Consider the following 19,515-nt stretch of genomic DNA (forward strand, 5'->3'; position numbering starts at 1 on the left):
AAAAGTTTCATTCACAAAAGAAAACAATAAATTTTAATTTTTTATTAAAACTTTAAAAAATTATTTTTTTATTAATCGTTTTCCAACAGCAACACCACCCATGATAATCAAATTGGCAACTAAAAGCTACTACAAGTACTCAAATTAGAAGAAACGATGCATTTGAACCCTAAAATCACATCTAAAACCTTAATTGTAAATGGAAATGATGCAGTTTCTGATAACATTGTCTAGATACGATTACGTGCTATAGAAACACCGATTTGAGAAGGTGATGGGAAACTCTTTAACAGAGAATTGGGTGACCTAAAATACCTGGAGATCAACAATCTCAGGAAATCGCTTGATAAAGAGGAGTATAAATGAGGTTCGAGTAAATGGATAAGAACAAGGAAATAAATCAACACGGAGACGAGTTGTACTGCTTGGGAAAAAACCGGGGAAATTTTGACGGCCCGGCCCGGCCCGGATTGATAAAAATCATCAAATAATAGATATAAAAGCCCTCTAAATCTTTTGTAATGCTAATAATCCTCAATTTATTAAAGTTTTATCTGCTTGGGAAAAAATGGGAGAAATTTTGACGGCCCGGCTCGGATGATAAAATCACCAAATAATAGATGTAAAAGACCTCTAAATTTTATATAATGCTAATCCTCAATTTATTACAGTTTTAGTTTTATTAGGTATTAAGATTAGATTAGATTAATAGGTTGATTCAGAAAATTAAAGTTAATTGTTTTTTCCAGTCTACGGCTGAGAACCCATAAGTTCCTAACTGTAAGCTATTGTTTACGGTTCACGGCTAGAAATTTAAGAACTTTTACACGGCTGCGAACTCATGAACTCCCAGCCATAAAGTACTTGTACAGCTGGGAACTCATGAGATCATAGTTAAGAATCCATGATTTACAAGCCATTAATTACTTCTACAATCTGGATATCTTCATATTTATGTTAAACTTTCATATTTTTATTTCATCTTCTTATATATGCTACATTTTTCTTTTTCTTTTTCATATTCCTATTTATGTTAAATTCTTCTATTATACATATAACAAAGCTCAAAAACATAGTAAAAAAATAAAATTTTAAGTAAATTTCATACTCACCTACAAATATAGTAAAAAAGTACAATTTTTAATAAATTTCATACTCACCTACGACCAGCCATCAAGGTCTCGAGCTAGACATAAGTGAGCCTATGGCTAGAAAATACTGGCATCGGATGGGAATATAGTTTGCCCAACACAGTTTATGTCATATGAAAATACTTATACGTCTAGGAATTTTGTGATCATCTTAACATACTGCTAGGATTTCTTCATTTCCCAATCGTAATAAGTTGATAATATCAACTTACTACTGGAAGTTCATCAATCCAAACTGAAAATATAAAAATATCTAACTTATGGCTGGGATTCCCAGCCATAATTTGTTATTTATGGCTAAGTGTTCATCCATTCCTAGACGTAGGTAATTCAGGAACTGAAAAACTGAATCCTAATTATTTAACATATTTAAGAAAGAAAAAATGGTGATTTTTTCGAATCTTAATTAATGGAAGTCGTTGTTGGAGGATTAGCTGATGTTTGAACTTCTTCATTGATCAATTATTCATTTTGTTGTGGGGTTTATCATTATCATTACTGAAGAAGAAGAAGAAGAAGAAGAAGAATTGATTTGAAGTTTTGTTTTTGTTTTTTGATAATTATTAGACTAAGATTTAATTATGAAGGAATGGCAATTCAGACATTTGATATGAGGTAGGTATCCAACTTTTTGTATTTCGTACACTTGAATCTTATAGAGGGTGCGCGGGGACGGGCTCGTTTCGGTGCAATTTTATATGAAGAACATTACTTCTATACTCATTCTTATAGCAAGGATTATAAAATTAATGTTAAAAACACTCCTTCACTTTCAAATCCAATGAGTAATAGCATTCCATGATTCTCCACTTTCAAATCCAATGAGTCACTAGGTATTCAATTCACTTAAGATTCTTAGGATAGTAAAGGGCCCAAAATATATAAGGACTATTATGGATAATTGCAGAAAGAATATGTTTACTATTATCTTAGATCAATCTCGACCGCAACCATGAGAATTTCATGGGTTCTTATAGATAATGGATTTTTTTTCTATCATGGTATACTATTTGTTTTTTGTTGAAACATAGCATTCTATCCCATAGATTTATAAGATAATGTTGGTCACGACTTTCTCTATTAAAAATAACATTCTCCCTCGTTAACTTGCTCATTTCCTCCTTTAGATTGTTGCATTTTCTCATTCATCTCCATATGTTGCACTTGTTAAATTACCTATACAAACTTTACCATTTGACATGTAATGAAAACTTTTATGAAACTCTTTTGAAAAATTATTTGGTATTTTAAAATCTATTTTTATCTATATAAATATAAATTAATCCAACTTCAATCCACTATAATCCAAAACTATATATATCTATAAGTATGCGTGATTCTTTTTGGAAACTTAATAATCTACTAAATTTAGACAAAATTATATATTAAACCATATATAACCTTGTTAAGGATGTGTGGGAATTTTAATTAAGGGATAAAATCATAAATTTAACCTCTCTTTTTTAACAAGATAAATTTAGACATAAAAAGAGTAAATTGGAAGGCTCCACCCATTGGAGCAATATGTACGGAGTTGCATTATATATGTAGTACGTGTTTGTTCAGTTACTTAGTTTAAATGGGTAAATAAAACTTTTGAACGTTGATGTTACTTTTCTGAGTGAAGTTCTGGTGGTTATCGTTTTTCAGTCCTCCTTTTTTTCGTGTTTTTAAGATCTTAAGTATGTTAATCAAAATATCAACTACACGGGTACTCATAAAAAATTTGTCCGTTCACCAATATAAAATAAATAAATGAATTTTAATTCATTATTTGGAACTAATTGGGAGGTTTGAGTAAACTATAATGTGTAAACGTTGCTGATAACACCCTATATGGTGTTAGTCTGCAACTTGCTCTCTTCATGGTGGTTGTATGTATGTGGTAGTAATATATAATGGTATGTGATGCGAGATGGTAACATGCGTATGTAAGTGACGATTTTATAATATAAAGCGGATAGCAGTAAATATAGATCTTTGTTGCTACTTGATACAAGAAAGACATAGGGCGCCAATTGGTTTTTACTTGTAAAACCTTGAGTCATTTCAATGACATACATACATGAATATAGTTTGTATCCATCTTAAAAGGAGCGGGTGTCAAAATAATACTTATGTGGGATTGTCATACCTTACATACAAATGTGAATACCATAATTCTTAACATCCAATCCTGTTAGAGCAATGCTCGGTCGAACTCGTAAGTTTTGTTATCTCAAGCTTGTTATCAATGCTAGACGCACAAAATTATATCTTGAATTCTAGTTTCGTAAAGTGAAGTCTCGGACTAGGATTAGAGTATGATAGTTAAGTATCAAAAATTACTAAATAACCCTCAAATATTGAAGACTGAAGATCAAACAAAGACATTTGAAGAACTTCATCGACAAAGAAGTGTGTAAAGAATAAAGCATCTTATTTGCTCACGACATTTACCATTCTATATATCTTATAAGAATATGCCATATGATTTTAATGCATTTAATATTGCAAAGAGTAAATTTCGAGCCAAGCTTGTCTTGATAAATCTCTCGATATATGATTCAAGCAATGGATGTTCAAAGATTCTTAATAATCTTGGTTATGAACAATTTATTGTCCATGAATTATTTTGGTTTCAAGTTGATCATTGGGAAATTTTCCAAGCAGTGGTATTAATTATCTATGGTGATTGGGAATGTTTCAAATTGTTTGAAAGAGAGTTTTCAGAACTTATTGAAATTCTGGACACATGGTAGGTACATATACCCAGTACGCGTACCCTAGTGGTATGAGTTCCGAATGGGTAAGGGTACACATACTTAGTACGGGTAACCTAAGGTTTTGAGTTCGTGAATGTGAGGGAGGTACGCATACCCAGTACACTTAACCCAAATATCTGACTTTATGAACGGATAAGGGTACACATATCCAATACGCGTACCCTGAAAACCTGAGTTCACGGACTTCTTCATAGGTATGCGTACCCTCATACATACATACCTAGTATCGAAATAAGCAGATGCTCATAAACTATTTTCAAAAAAATATGTTTGACATTTATATAAATATCATAAACACTTTTAAGACAACTTTGTTCATTGAATCACTTTTAGTTCGTGAATCATGATTTAAGTCTTCAATGTCAATGAACACGACTTTTGCTTGAAAGTTGACAAACCATATTTGCCAATACGAACTATCATTGTGCACGGTTTGAAAACCCTGGACCATAGTGTATATTCTTCTATGTAATTTCAAGGATAACTTCTCACATGCTTAATTACATGAATTCCTAACAATCATTTCATCTAAACTGAGAAAGTGTTTGCTTGAATATCAAATTATCTTAGCTTGATTTTAAAGCTATCTAGAGCCTTGAAAATCTATAAATAGAGAGACTCATGCAACAAGCTTCTGGATCCCTGAAACTTCTGTGTCTCATTTGTTAGATGGAGTCTTCCTCTATTAACATAGGTTTACTATGAGAAACATAATTAGTTTATGACTTAAAGACTTCACTTAGGGATTCATAAATCCATGTCCGACTATCTTTTACATGATAGTTCATGTATCCTTATATGGTTCTTATTTATCTTTGAGTTTCTCGTAAATTTACGATCAGGAACGAGATAGATTGAAATCATAGAGTTTTCCTCATCTTAGACTTTGTGATTCCTCAAGATAGATATTTAAAACTCTTATTCGTTCACTTGTTTAGATTTTTCTTAACAGGTGAGTTAATAATCCATGTTTTTCAGCTAATTGAGTGTAAGTGTTCTGGATTCGTGAGGTTTGTTGGACTTTGTCTATTACATTTCCAAACTTAAATCGAAAGATCAAAAGGAAAATCAAATAGGCTTATATGTTAGAGGAAGGTTGGTATCAAAAGTTTTCACTTAGGTTGGATGTCAGTTAAGGGAACCAATCGTGTAGAGCCTTGAGAGGTTCAAGAGATGTAAGGAGCACGACTGCAACTGAATTGCTTGGAGGGTTAATTCTATTTCAACTTATTTACAAAGGACCCGAATTTAACCCTCTTAAGTCAGAAGCTTAAATTTTCAAACTAATGTCTGATAATCTCTTAAAACATTGGTTACCTATAAAAAAAATCCTTTTAATTGTTAATATCCTGTGCAAATAAGAATTTTTTATTGGCCTTTTGGCATCACCCTCCTACCCCCACCAAATAGAGAAAACCTTCGAGGCTTCCCACGACTTTTACCATTTCCCATCCAAATGTTGTTAACTTTCACACTTGCCACTTACGCATATGTATTATGATAAAAATTTATTTTTTGATTCCAGCAAACAATTATCATGCATTTATCAATTATTAACCATACGCAAAGTTTTTTACGATGCTCATTAGTCATTAGCAGTAAAAATCCGACCAAGAATATTAGTTTTAGGAGCAGCAACACCAACATAAGATAATACATCGCACCTAAAAGCTTCGACAACTTGATTAAAATCACATATTGCATTAACAAGAACTTTTTGAATAAAAGAGCTTCATTAAAGTGTACAAGGGATTCTAACCATTTTTTTTGTTGCTTGGTGGTAAAATCAGAAAAATTTCAAAAATTGATGTTTTATTTGAAGTGATGATCGATATGAAGTGATTATTAGTAATATCATAAATGAGATTCCAGAATTGGGGTAGTTCAAGTTCAACAAATAAGAAATCATCTTATCCACTTGACTTAACTTTTGCATCCAAGTTATACAGTGGTCATATTTGATTAATGTATTGGTTTTCTAATAAGTCAGTCTAACTATTTTTAAAAATTATTGAATAATCAACGTGGTGCACATGGGAAAGTGGTACGTGTATGAAAGTTAACAGAATTTGGATCGGAAATTGTGACAAGGGGGTAACCTCAAAGGTTTTGTTTATAGGGGTAACTTCAGAATATCTTTTTATAGGAGCGGTGATGTCAAAAAAACTCATTTTGTTTAACATACCAAGTAGCCATAATATCATTGGTCCATAATGTATTTCCAGTTACAAAAAAACTATGACAGTTCATTACAGATATTGATCGTAATGAATATACATATTAATTATGTTAAATATTTCATATAATATACTTCCCCTTTGAATCAATATGCATCTGTTATTGATTGTCATAATGTATGGATGTCACCACCTTTGGAAGATTTGAATTTTTGATCTTATATATGTTAGATTCACCTTTTACGTATCTATTTCTAGTGGATTATAGGTTCATGTTGAAATGACGAGGATATTGTGTACACCATAATATTTTAAACATCCACCTATGGATACACACATTCTATAACCCTCCGAAAACAATAATGACTGAAAGATTATCTCAGCAAGTTATACTTGGAAAATAGTCGCAGTTCAAACGATAACTATATGATCGTTACCAAGATGATTAACGTATAATTACTATAAATATGAAAATAATTATAATATGGAAAGTATCAATCACACAACACGGTAAGTTTTTTTAACGAGGAAAACTTCCTGGCAGAAAAACCTCGCGACGTAGTCCAATTATGAACATTCTCATAATTAAGCAACTATACAATTGACTACATCAACTTCCTATAGTTGAGATCAAGTAAACAATTATTCCTTACTCAGTTGCATCATTATCCTTGCGCCTAAAACCAATCTGGTTTACGCATGTGAATCCAAAGACATGGTCCTCTATCTTGAGTTATTTCATTATTTTGAAGACTTATACTCTCAATTCCTTGGGATCATAACCTGAAATAATAAAATACTAAACATGTCTCAGTAACCAACTCACTTAGAGATTGCCCAATATTTAGATCAGTGATAAAAAACATTAAAGGATATTCGATTGATATTAATAAGCTCATTCGGTCAAAGATCAAACCAAGATAATGATTATCGAAATAACCAAGCTTAGTGAGAAAGCCGTATCCAAGAAATTTAATGCAACTAGACAGTGTGTTCGATATTTCTACAAGCCTTTTGCTTATCGAGATAAACAACTAGCGAACCTCGGAGAATCAAGTATGCAAGAAGTAACACATAGGCTACAACAAAACAAAAAGTATTTAAGTCTTGAATCTTCAATTTGTATCTTCAAAGTAACCGCTATAAACAACTTGATTCCATTATTGATCAACATACACAAAACAAAGTCTGTCAACGCTAATTAGCCAACAAATCTAGAATCACTTAGATATATTATAGTTAATTCTCAAAAAAATTTGAGTGGCATTATACCAGAAGAGAAAGTGCATTAAATAAACAAGTTTTATATATCAAGGATAACGATATTGTTAGTTCTTAATCAAATAAATAATCGAAGAAAACTAGAAATCAATATGATTTGGTTTCCCACAAATAGTGCTACTAAAGGCTTCTTGATATTAAAGAAGGATTCAACGAAAGCAACACAATATATTTGACATAATTAGATTACTCTCATATCTTAGCAAGTTGACTTCCCACACGTTCAATCTAGATGTGACTTTAAGGAATGAGTTTGTAAGAATACAATCTCGATTATTTAATTACAGTGTCATGATTAAGGCATGTTCGACAATGAAGATCAGCCAATTTTGAAAACCCATAAGATACACAATAAATGTTTATTTTAGAAATTAGCAAATACCAATTGTATTCCACTATTAATTCGATATCTCTCATAGATGATAACTAATATTGGATAACATACATCCATGTGCATTACTAATATATGCAAAACATACAATTCGATATCAAAATAGATATTGAAAGTAAGTTTCAGGATCTTGCCTTGATTATCAAATGATATACTTGAACAAAAATATATTCGAGTTTAATACATGTTCAGTTCACTATGCTGACACTTATGAACATTTCCAGTTTAACCCGTGTACATATCGATGTCTGCAGAAACCCGAAGATAACAAACATTTCAAAAGTATATAAACAAGTTATACTTTGTTAGGATCGGTTCTGGGGTCGTTCTTGAATCCAATTTTGATTATGAAACAAGTTTCATATGTCTACTTCTTTAAACTGTGTTTATGAAATTTCTTTCAAACATAATTCCAAGGTTTGGATTCAACTGGAAGTTCATCATACTAAATGATATTGAATTACTAATTACTGCAGTACCGAAAACATGAAGTCCGTATACTTAATTTCTAGAAACAACTAGTATCATTTCTTAATGATACTTTGATCGTAGTATAATTACTAAGTCACCAATAAATATTAAAGTCATTGTAAACCAACTTAAATTCACATGTTGTTTTCAATGAATATGGACTTGCAGGAACAAAAGATAAGAATGGAACAAGTCAAGTCTGTAATTACTAATCTTGAACTGAAGGATAATGTGACTGTTGTCTTCAATATGTCTTCAGTCTTCATGAGTAACCAGAGAAAGTCTCAACATTTATTTAGTAAACAAATAAAGCGACTTCGAGTTTTGGAACTAAACTTGACATACCAATATTTGGCGGGTTCAACCAAGCAATACTTTAATATAAGTAATGACAAAGTTATTGATATAAAAAAAGAGATGCTTGAGAATTTTCGAAGATAAATCTAACTCCAATTTATATCTTCTATAGCTATTCAAAGGCACCTCAACTTTTGGCATCATCTTCTATAAAAGGTACTAATATGTTGAGGCAAAATGATGTATTAAGAGAGTATATTATTAATCACAATTCAAAGGCTCATAATATGCACCACGCAAGTTAAACTAAACTTTGATGCCTCGTAGAAAGATTTAACTTTATTACACGTTATACTAATGCTAAGGTCTGATGCAGGTACAACCATAAAAGATGGAGTTGGAACCTTCTTTGCAATTTGACCTGAAATGTGAAGGCTATGACTTTGCTAGAAGCTTCTTAATGGGAAAATACCACGGGCATTACAAATTTTTGGATTGAAAAGATTGTAAAAGAATAATTGAGTTTGCAGCAGGAAAGTGCAGTTCAGTAATCGGAGAAATCAAACACTAATCTCAAAAGCCACGAAAATCTTATGTTATGTGCAAGTTTTTCGATAATAACTCTCATGCATAAGGATGTCAACAAAGTAACATATGTTTTGGCGAAGTATAGAAGTAAGGTTTTTACAAAGAGTTTTTTTATTTCTCTAAGTACCCGCCGTTTAGATATCTCATTGTAACTCTCTCTTTTTGATTGTTAGACGTGTATTTTACAAAAAGAAAAGAAAAAAAAAAGATCCCGAATGGCCTTGAAAATGTGATCGTACTCCAGTAAAAAATAAGTTGACTTGACTTAGAAAACGCGTATTTTACACAAAAAAATATCCCAAATAGCCTCGAAAATGTGCTCCTCCGATAAAAAAAGAACCCTCATTTGGGGCATACATAGAAATTTTGGGACATACATATGGATGACCCTAACTAGTGTTGGATGCTAAGGGGTGTCTAATGAGTGGTTAATTAACTTAAATACCCTTGATTAATTAATTAATTTTTAAATTAACTTTTTTAATTTATTTTTTTATAATTTATAATTTTATTTTACTTTTTTTATAATTTTTTTTTTGATTTTTTTTTTAAAACTTTGAATTTTTTATTCTTATTGCATGGAATTTTTTTTTACGACAATTACAGAGTAAAGTTCGCCTAACAATAAAATCAAAACTATCAGCCGAACTTTTCTTTTTCATTCATCCTGAAAGTGTCGATGAACAGTTCGGCTGATAATTTAACACGAAGATGTTAGCCGAACTTTATGAAGAATAATATTAAGTTCAGATGTCCTATTTTTTTTTATCGAATCTGCCGAACCGAGGTATATTTTCACAAAACACAAGTTCGGCTGACATATTATCAGCCGAACCTACGTATGTTTAGGTTCGGCATATCACTTGTCCGCCGAACTTAGATTCGTAAATAAAAAAATTTAACATTTTTTTCTATTTTTTTTTAAAGTTAAAAATTAAATTAAAAAATAAAATATATTTTTTTAAGAAAATATTTCTTTATTTATTTTAATTTAAAAATATAAATAATAAGGGGATTTTTGCCATTATGAAAAATGGCTAGATAAGGGCCACCCTAGAAACACTATTTCCACTTGTGTTTTTATTCAGGAGGCCCCAAAATCTTTGGGTATTGCCCCAAATGATGGTTCATAAAAAATAAGTTACTTGCTTTAAAAGAGCTGGGCTTATAGGTTTGTAATCAGGGCATAATTTCACTCAATGACCTAGTCCAGGCCCATCATCTATGTTTTGAGACAGCTTATTGAAACCCTAACGATTTATATTGCCGTCTCTTTTCTCACTCTTCTGCTTCTTCTTCTTCCTCCGTTCTCAGTAGGAATTAGGGTTTTGATTTTCATCAAATGGTAAGCAAAACTCCGTTCTCTATACTTATTGTTTCCTCAACAATCTACTTACATACTCTGGGTTTCATATTATACCAAATGGTTTATATTTTGAATCTATATTCAGATTTGCAGATTTTTTTTTAGACAAATACATTTGTATGGGGTATTTTTGATTACCCACAATATCCATCTTCCAGATTTGTGTATTTGTGTTATACAATTGTATGTTTAGGTAATGTGATTGGAGAAGTCTTATGTTCTGAAATCTGGCATTTTACAGGCTCCCAAAAGAGGTGTAAAGGCCCCTGTAGCCGCCAAGAAAAAGATAGTAAGTTTTAGATTTTCTTCTTCTTCTTCTGTATATTGGAGAAGCTATATTGGGTTAAATTCAGCTTTTTTGATTGAGTTTTTCTTGTGTAGAGCTAAGCCATAACTGTATAATCTATGTTCGTTAATATGCCTATGTTTGTGTTTTTCCTTCTTTTTGCTGTTAATCGGGACTTAGACAAGAATTTGGTAATATTGATTTACAAGTTTGATAATCGATACCTGAAGTTTTTCTGTTCCCCCAATGTGGATTTTGAATGCTTTAGTAGCTGATCTAAACTGAATCGTTTTTATGTAAAATCTTTCATTAAATCTCACCAACAATTAGACAGCAACGCGGCTTTATCCAAATCAATTAGATGTGTAGGTTTCCCATTATGTTGAATCAAGTGTGTAAATTATTTCTTTCAGTAATTGTGCGTATTTGAAGTGGTCAAAGTTCTACATTCCAATAATGCATTTGGATTTTTTTTTCTCTTACAGGAAAAGGTTGCTAATCCTTGTTTCGAGAAGCGCCCGAAACAGTTTGGTATTGGTGGTGCTTTACCTCCAAAGAAGGATCTTCATAGATTCGTTAAATGGCCCAAGGTCGTTCGTATCCAAAGGCAGCGAAGGATTTTGAAGCAACGATTGAAGGTTCCACCTGCTTTGAACCAGTTTACCAAAACACTTGACAAGAACCTTGGTATGCCATTCATTTGGTGACTGATTTCCCTTTGGCCTTTTTTATCAGCTGTATTTTGTGTTTTTATTCCATTGTCTAACAATTTACTTTGGCAGCCACAAATCTTTTCAAGATGTTGCTGAAGTACAGACCTGAAGACAAGGCTGCTAAGAAGGAAAGGCTGTTGAAAAGGGCTCAAGCTGAATCAGAAGGAAAAACAGTCGAGGCGAAGAAGCCTATTGTTGTGAAATATGGACTTAACCACATTACATATCTCATTGAGCAGGTACTCTTCTGTTGTTCATCCCTCTGCACATATGCCTCATGTTTTTCATCAACTATAAACGCTTTCCAGTCAAGTTTTGATGTGATTTTTATTTTCCTATAAATTTGTGCAGAACAAGGCCCAAATGGTTATTATTGCACACGATGTTGATCCCATTGAGCTTGTTGTCTGGCTTCCAGCATTATGCCGTAAAATGGAGATCCCATATGCCATTGTAAAGGGCAAGGCTCGTCTTGGGGCGGTATGTTACTTCTTATCTTTGGGTTGATTTTTACCAATCTAAATGACTGTTACGAGGAGTCTTTTCAATATCTCATCAGCATAGGAAATAAGGTCGTTTCTGTTTGCTTTCATTAGATCGTACACAAGAAAACTGCCTCAGCATTGTGCTTGACATCAGTGAAGAATGAAGATAAAATGGAATTCAGCAAGATTGTGGAAGCTGTCAAGGTGAGGAAACATCTATAGCGCTATTTCAAATTTAAATCATAGATTGTGAATTACTCGTATTCTGGCTTTTGTTAACTTAGTACCATCTTCTTTGACAAATGTTTTTTCTCTAGGCTAATTTCAATGATAAGTTTGACGAGCACCGAAAGAAATGGGGAGGTGGAATCATGGGATCAAAGTCGCAAGCTAAGACCAAAGCTAAGGAAAGGGTTTTGGCAAAGGAAGCAGCTCAGAGGTTGAATTAGATTTTCAGTTGTACGAAGCCCTAAGAGAGAAATACTATTAGGCAAGCAATTTTGGATTTCTGTGTATACAGATACGATTCATCTTTAGTTTGGATTCTTGATTGTGAGAAGTTCTCTTATAATTCCCTTACTCTAAATGTTGACTGCATTGTTTTTATTAGCATATCAGTTTGTTAGGATTTGTCTGTTATTGCAATTTCAAGTAGCTGACCATCTGGCACTCCTCAGCACCATACCCAAAGTCAACATCAGTTGCACAAGCATATTTTACCAAAAAAAAAAAAGAAGTTTTCCATTTATTGTTAGATGTATTCGACTTTCGTACGGGACATTGAGGCTAGTGCATCACTAATAATCATAGAGGTGTTCAAGTGAAGTTGCACAAAAAAAGGAAGAGTTTGATGCAGCATAGCTTTATCGGAAGCATACATTGAGGCAAGTGACATACTTGTAGAAAACAATAGTCCCATCTTGGGTGACCTTATAAGGGGTACTCTATGGATAGTTCAATTACCTATATGCTCTTAATACAAAAATCTAAAATCAGTTTTCTAAAAAATCAAAATCAGTTTCCCTTAACATCTCTTCTTCCTCCTCCTCTAGCCGAACTCTTCCCCCTCCTCCGAAAAAAAATAATCATCATCGTGATTAATTGTCGATTCGTAAAAATTTGATCGTCGGTTAAACTCAACCACATAATGACTCGTACAAAGAAAAGCAGGGACTAGGCAAACCAAATCGTCTTCTAATCCATCAATTGAAGAAGAATAACCAATTGAAGATGAAGGTGTAGAAACTGAAAATTAACCACCAATTGAACCAACTGCATCTCCAACTCCGGAAATGAGGATAAGAAAGTAAGTTTTACAAACCCAATCTCCTATTTGTTGTTTTTCATCGATTAAATGACGGTTACAGTGTTGGGTTCGGCTCAAAATTCAGTTGTTTTTTTGGCCGAACTGTTCTTCGCAAAAGCTTCTTGTAAGTGTATATGAACAGTTCGGCAGGAAATTTCAAGCCGAACCTAGTCACAGATAGAGATGCATAGGGGTTCGGCGTATTCGATAATCATAATATGTGCCGAACCTAGCGCATTTACGAGGTTCGGCTATTACGCTATTCTCAATATGTGCTGAACCAATAACAATATTTTAACCCAAAAAATAACAAATTGATGCTCGGCTCGTACAATTTTCGAAATATAAGTCGAACCAGTAATTATTTTTTTCCGGGCTATTCAGGATGTTGTTCGGCTTACTATGAAACTTTCATATAAGCCGAACTAGTGTCTAGCAAAAGGGTTGTAATTGAAAATTATAGGTTCGGCGCATGCAGTAAACAGATTCAGTGAGCCGAACCGTTCATCAATTGGTAGATTCGGCTCATAGATGTGAGCCGAACCTCAACTTGTTTCGCCGAATCATGATCCAAAAAATCATCTAAACAACCTTTATAATTCTGAAAATTATCTTAATCACTAAATAAAATATTTAATCACTAATCAATATTACTAACACTAATACGTAAAGGGTATATTTACCATTAAAAAATATTTAGATTAAGGGATAATATGATTTTGCTATTTCACAATCTTTTTTGTCTTTATGCAATATGCCTAGTAAGATTTCAGCATGCCCAAAATGAGGGTTCGTAGAAATAGCTATATGGGCCAACAGGGAATTCTGTAATTGAGGTCGCTGAGTTACAGATACCAACTACCAAGTAGAAATAGCTATATGGGCCAACAGGGAATTCTGTAATTGAGGTCGCTGAGTTACAGATACCAAGTATCTTCATATAGAGGCAAAATATATATGGGTCTGAAGGGTGTATCAAGATCTTGTTTGTGTGTTTCAGTTCAAGGATTACGTTGCTGCGATAGACTTTATGCAGCTGTACCATATGTCTTGATCGAGCAGTGACAGGTCCTGCTTTACCAATTACCACCATAATTGTAGCAGCACCCTTGTCATGTGTAGTAGCATCTGACTAAACTCAGTCTAAATTCTATTAGTATTTTCCTAAGAGTTATACTCAGACCAAAACTCTGATAATGACGATGTTTTTCATAGCTATAAATGAGGCGCACACTTGCGATGCAATTTAACTGATCTGTAAAGAGAAAACAGTGAACATGTGATTAGTTGAGAGAAGTAAATGGATGTCTCCTGAATCTCAGTACATAAAAATCAAGATCTTAAGAATGGATATGGATATGTTTCAAGGATGATTTGATCACTTGCCAACCCCAAAGAGATATTTTGGATCTTCATTAGGATGGCAAGTGGGAACTACCCCGAATTTTGCTTTCATTAGACCAAGCAAACATTTGAGATGAAAAGCAATGTCTTTCGGACCTTGTTAACATGGTATGGGCCATTACCGGTTATTATAACCTTATACCAGCTGCTATAACTGTTTGGGTCCATGATCCAACCAAACCCCTGTCACAGTGTCTAAAGGAGAAGATGAACTTTTAAACTGTCAGATTTCACATCCATTTATATGTGTTTATGTAATATCGTAAATCTGAAATGTGCATGCTGATAGTGCACCTGAATGCCCGATAACATTAGGCATTACTTTTTTCATAAATTTATCGTAAACGAGAATGGGCTGTATTTATATTTTGTTAAGTAAACTCTTCTATGTCTTGCCCCATATCGGTTGTTGGTGGGGGTTTGCACTTTTATTTCAGTCAAGCAAATGGGTTGCAAGCAAATGCCTGCTTATTCCTGCAATTCTTTGTTCACTCTTACATAGTCGGCCTATGATTGAGCATCATTGAGATATCACATCAGAAGACTCACGATTTTAACACACACTATAAATTTTTAATAATAAAGTTCATGCCTAATAATATGATAAACAGTCCAAATGATTATTCATCCTCAAAATCATCAACAACTATCCAAAATCATTTGATAACAAGAATATTCAGTTAAATTATTCATTACATAGCTATCTAATGAATTCATTTGTTATTACGTTAGTTATGCATATGATTGATAAAACTTATCTAATAATCATACAAATTAAACTACTTGCATGCTTGCCGCATGACCACCTAATTTCCTTGAGCATAATGTTGTTGTCTTGTTTTGACAATCAATAATGCATAATACAAGTCTTTCATTATCAATGATCACCATGAGATCAACACAAATCCATCTAGTATAAAATAATTTCTCTACCTTCTTCGTTTTTGAAAAAGAGTTGCTAAAAAATAGAAGCTAAACCCAAAGTGATACTATATCTTTTCGGGAATAATTTAATTAGATGGCCACCGTTTTCACACCCATTTGATGCAACTCCAGGTTTACTCTGTAATCCAAAGTCTGCTCAGTGATCCAAAGCTCATAGCATGACTCCATGGTCCAAAACTTGCTAATAGCCTGTTTGGATACCAGAAGCAGAAGTGCTTCTGCTTCTGAACTTCTAGAAGTTGCTTCTGAGAAGTCAAAAATTCGAAAAGTTAGTTTGGCAACTGGCTAACTTTTAAGTTGAAAAGCAAATAAGTTAATTTGGCAAATTCACATAATCAGAAGCCAAAAGTCAAAATATCATCAGTATTTTTATATTTTTTAATGTTGAAAATAATTACTCTGAAACCAACAAATATTTTGATATGAACTTAAATATAACTGTGAAAATGAGATCAGTACATATATATATAATTTATATCCATAGATGTTGAGCATAATGTTTGCCGAAATCTAATTAAAGTTACAAAAACTTATACAACATTTCACATAGGCAGGCGGTAATGCAAGGACATGCCCGTTCGAATCCCATCTCGATAAGAATCCATTTCATGTCTTCTTTTTTGAGATTCACTAGCAGATAAATTGGCATAAGTTGTAGTTTCAGAAGGATCACTCGGCCCTTCACCAGGAACAATCATGTCATCAATTCCATACTCTAAAAATAAATCGTCTTCCATGGCGTGTCTTCTGATAAAATTATGTATTGCACATGATGCTATAACAATATTTCTTTGCTTTCGCAAGCTATACGATGGCATCATCTTCAAAATAGGAAAACGAGCTTTCAGTACTCCAAAACACCGTTCAATTGTATTACGCAATGACGAGTGTGAATGGTTAAATTTCTCCCTCGCACTAAGAGGTAACCTGGTTCCGGGATAATCATTGAGATGGTACCGTTGTCCTATATATGGAGCTAAGTATCCCAGCATATTTGAATATCCCGAGTCAACTACATAATATTTTCCTGCCCAATCGATAATAATTATCACAGATATCTAAGGTTTCAATGTATAAACTATAATGTATCATGAAAATCCCACCTGTGAACTGTAATTTGCATTGTTAGTGAGTAATTTATTTTTTACTAGCACCCGTTCTTCATAATTTAAGAAGTCATATTTTAAAGATTCATCTTTAAGCTTCCACTCTCAAACTAGATAAAAAAGAAAATGAAGTATAACATTAATGGAAATTCACCTGTAGGGGGATGCGAGAACTTTGACTGCGGATCGCTGACAGCTTCCATAAATATTCTTGCATCATTGGCTGTGCCTTCCCAACCAGCTAAAACATAAGTGAAACACATATCAAAATCACAAACACACATCACATTTTGAGTGGGCAAGTTCTTCCTGCCTCGATATGGTATTTGTGCTGCACCACTTGGAACTGAAGCACTAATATGAGTTCCATCGATCGCGCCAACACAATCCTACCAACAAAAAATATAGTAGTTATGTTATATTATCCATGTACTTAAACTCAACAACATACATAATTGATGACCAGGGTGTATACCTTAAACCAAGGGTAATACTTATCACGCCTACTCATAATATAAGGATGGATAACATCAAAATTTGGAGATCTGATGACTTCTTTTGAAAATCTGCATATGGCTTTTAAAACTGTCTTGAAATGACGAGATATGGTCTCGTTAGAATGCTGGAACCGATCTGCGACCAACCTGTTACATTCATTGTGCCCTATTGTATACAAGAAAATACAAACTTGTTCTTCAACAGCAACATTACGAGTATCACGTAAAAAACCCCGGTATCTCAATATATCACACAAGTCGTACAATACATCAACTTCTAAACGAAGTATTTCTGGGCACCGATTCACATTCCCATTTAGTATGTTATACACATATTGTTTACCAGTTAATGAGTCGGTCCTATAAGGTTGCTTCGGAATGCAATTTCCTATATTTTGCTCTACCACATACCTCACAACGAGCTCGACGACTTCATCTTCACTACTTGTTCCGGATTCATTATCTGAACTCATGTAACAACCTGTTAATTCATAAAATACCATAAAAATGTAAGAGAAGCCAGATGTGAAAATGAATAATAGTACACAATTAAAAGAACAGAAAAAAAAAAAGAAAAAGGAGCAAAAAGATACAGACATAATGAAGACAACAATTTTTTCATAATGAAAACCATATATATTATATATATTCTCAAGTCAAGCTATTACATAGGATGTCCTACAATTATCTTCACTGCAAATGATGAGTAATCAAACAATGAGATATACGCTATACTTCTGCATCCTACAAATTAAACCAAAATTACACCAAAATATCAACAAAAATCAAAAAGGCTTGACTTCAGATAGTGTGTTATAACTCTTTCCATATCCCATAGTCTATTTTCCTGTGGTTAGCTAGTAAATATGTGTAACCAAAAAAATTTCATCTAGATTAGTACCACTAGCTTTGATTCACAGTGCTTCATCATTTTAGTCAAAGGTTCCATCTTCAATAGAAACAATCCAATCATCCCTTCGATCTTTCGACATTTTGATAAATGTCTCTCTCCATCCTTGGTTTTGAAGAACTTTCACCGCCTTCACATACGTGTGCCTTCCAACATGTGCCCCCATTGAATCCAAAATTTCTAAGCATTCAGAGATGGTATATTTTGTTTTATCCTCTAGTTTAGCTTTAGCATTTTCAGCTAACATCTTTAACGACTCTCCGATCTCATTAGCCTTGTTTTCTTTCCTGCCACGTCTACTACTAATCGGTGTACGCGAACGGCTACGAAATTGGTTATCTACATTTTCTTCCATCTCACCAGCTACATCACCACTATCATTGGGAACATGGGTACTTCTGTGGCTACCACTTGGTGTTTGCGAGCGACGACGAAAATCAACATTTTCTTCCATCCTATCAGCCGTGACACCACCATTAGGGAAGACCTGTGTATCTAATGGTTGCGTGGGACTTCCATTTTCAGTCATATCTATCTCATCTTCACCATCGGTAGAAGAAAAACCACCTTCTTGTGTCTGTCTAAGATTTCCCGTTGCCACGGTATCACCAAATATAGTTTGTAGCTTCCGATATTCGGGGCAACCAGAGACACGGAACACCTTTGTTCGTGGAAAATTCTGTTAGTTAATGAAAAGTTAGTATTTCATCAAAATAAAAATGTTGTTGGATAGCTAAAAAAAGAAGGTAAAGTAGTTGAACACCACCTTCACTTGCTCATCCCACCATTCATTTGAGGCCTCTACGGTACACAAAACAGGATCCCAGCCTAATCCGGTGTTATCTTCCACGAGTTTCTTATGATCTTTGTACTTTTCCTTCAACTTGGTGAATTTGTTCTTGAACGACTTCAAAGAATATTTCAACCTAAACTTCTTATGAAACTGCTTCCTAATGTCAGTCCAATCATGCTTTGAAAAGGTTCCTGTTTGCCTATTTTCGCCACATATTCGGACCTTATCTAACATCAACTCTATGAAATGTGAATCATGTACTAGAGACCAATTGGCCGGAACTTCGTTAGCATCTTCAAACGAAGGCAATGGGGATTGGTTTGAAATTGAAGCCATAATCTAATAAACAAGGAAGACGCAAGATGATAAATACTTCCTACTACAGGACATGAATACACTGCAACCAAAGTATCAAATTAACTTAACATTCAGCAGTTCATGGGAGAACTGAAAAATGCTTTATATAAATGCACATCTCGTCGCAAATAGACGAAAACCTTAGACGCACCCTTGGAATATGCTAACTGGACTTCATGAGAGGATTGAAAGTTCAGTAGGCATAGCCAACTTGATAACGTTGTTC

The 19,515-nt window shown here is 33.5% G+C and overlaps 3 protein-coding genes across 3 annotated transcripts; 1 reads left to right on the forward strand and 2 right to left on the reverse strand.

Annotated features, from left to right (window-relative positions):
* The first annotated feature begins 10,409 nt into the window (after nucleotides 1–10,409).
* LOC113304264 (60S ribosomal protein L7a-1-like) lies at nucleotides 10,410–12,601 on the forward strand. The gene is made up of 7 exons (XM_026553339.1): nucleotides 10,410–10,466; nucleotides 10,729–10,776; nucleotides 11,259–11,460; nucleotides 11,556–11,725; nucleotides 11,838–11,966; nucleotides 12,083–12,175; nucleotides 12,289–12,601. The coding sequence occupies exons 1-7, from the start codon at nucleotides 10,464–10,466 to the stop codon at nucleotides 12,418–12,420; spliced, it is 777 nt and encodes a 258-aa protein (XP_026409124.1). The 5' UTR covers nucleotides 10,410–10,463; the 3' UTR covers nucleotides 12,421–12,601.
* A 3,567-nt stretch (nucleotides 12,602–16,168) lies between these two features.
* On the reverse strand, nucleotides 16,169–18,160 carry LOC113305118. The gene is made up of 4 exons (XM_026554221.1): nucleotides 18,148–18,160; nucleotides 17,208–17,710; nucleotides 16,887–17,121; nucleotides 16,169–16,653 (listed from the first exon to the last, which is right to left on the reverse strand). The coding sequence occupies exons 1-4, from the start codon at nucleotides 18,158–18,160 to the stop codon at nucleotides 16,169–16,171; spliced, it is 1,236 nt and encodes a 411-aa protein (XP_026410006.1).
* LOC113305119 lies at nucleotides 17,893–19,268 on the reverse strand. Its single transcript, XM_026554222.1, has 2 exons — nucleotides 18,906–19,268; nucleotides 17,893–18,818 (listed from the first exon to the last, which is right to left on the reverse strand). The coding sequence occupies exons 1-2, from the start codon at nucleotides 19,266–19,268 to the stop codon at nucleotides 18,162–18,164; spliced, it is 1,020 nt and encodes a 339-aa protein (XP_026410007.1). The 3' UTR covers nucleotides 17,893–18,161.
* Between the last annotated feature and the right edge of the window lie 247 nt (nucleotides 19,269–19,515).

The sequence above is a fragment of the Papaver somniferum genome, chromosome 8, assembly GCF_003573695.1.
Source record: "Papaver somniferum cultivar HN1 chromosome 8, ASM357369v1, whole genome shotgun sequence".
Classification (NCBI taxonomy): domain Eukaryota; kingdom Viridiplantae; phylum Streptophyta; class Magnoliopsida; order Ranunculales; family Papaveraceae; genus Papaver; species Papaver somniferum.

Coding starts and splice junctions, on each gene's coding strand:
- LOC113305119 (XM_026554222.1), bottom strand. CDS start 19,268: ATGGCTTCAATTTCAAACCAATCCCCATTGCCTTCGTTTGAAGATGCT. Junction 18,819..18,905: donor GGTGGGATGAGCAAGTGAAG/GTGGTGTTCAAC, acceptor ATTAACTAACAG/AATTTTCCACGAACAAAGGT.
- LOC113304264 (XM_026553339.1), top strand. Junction 11,726..11,837: donor TTACATATCTCATTGAGCAG/GTACTCTTCTGT, acceptor AAATTTGTGCAG/AACAAGGCCCAAATGGTTAT. Junction 11,967..12,082: donor GCAAGGCTCGTCTTGGGGCG/GTATGTTACTTC, acceptor TGCTTTCATTAG/ATCGTACACAAGAAAACTGC.
- LOC113305118 (XM_026554221.1), bottom strand. Junction 17,122..17,207: donor AGTATTACCCTTGGTTTAAG/GTATACACCCTG, acceptor TTTTGTTGGTAG/GATTGTGTTGGCGCGATCGA. Junction 16,654..16,886: donor GTTCTCGCATCCCCCTACAG/GTGAATTTCCAT, acceptor TCGATTGGGCAG/GAAAATATTATGTAGTTGAC.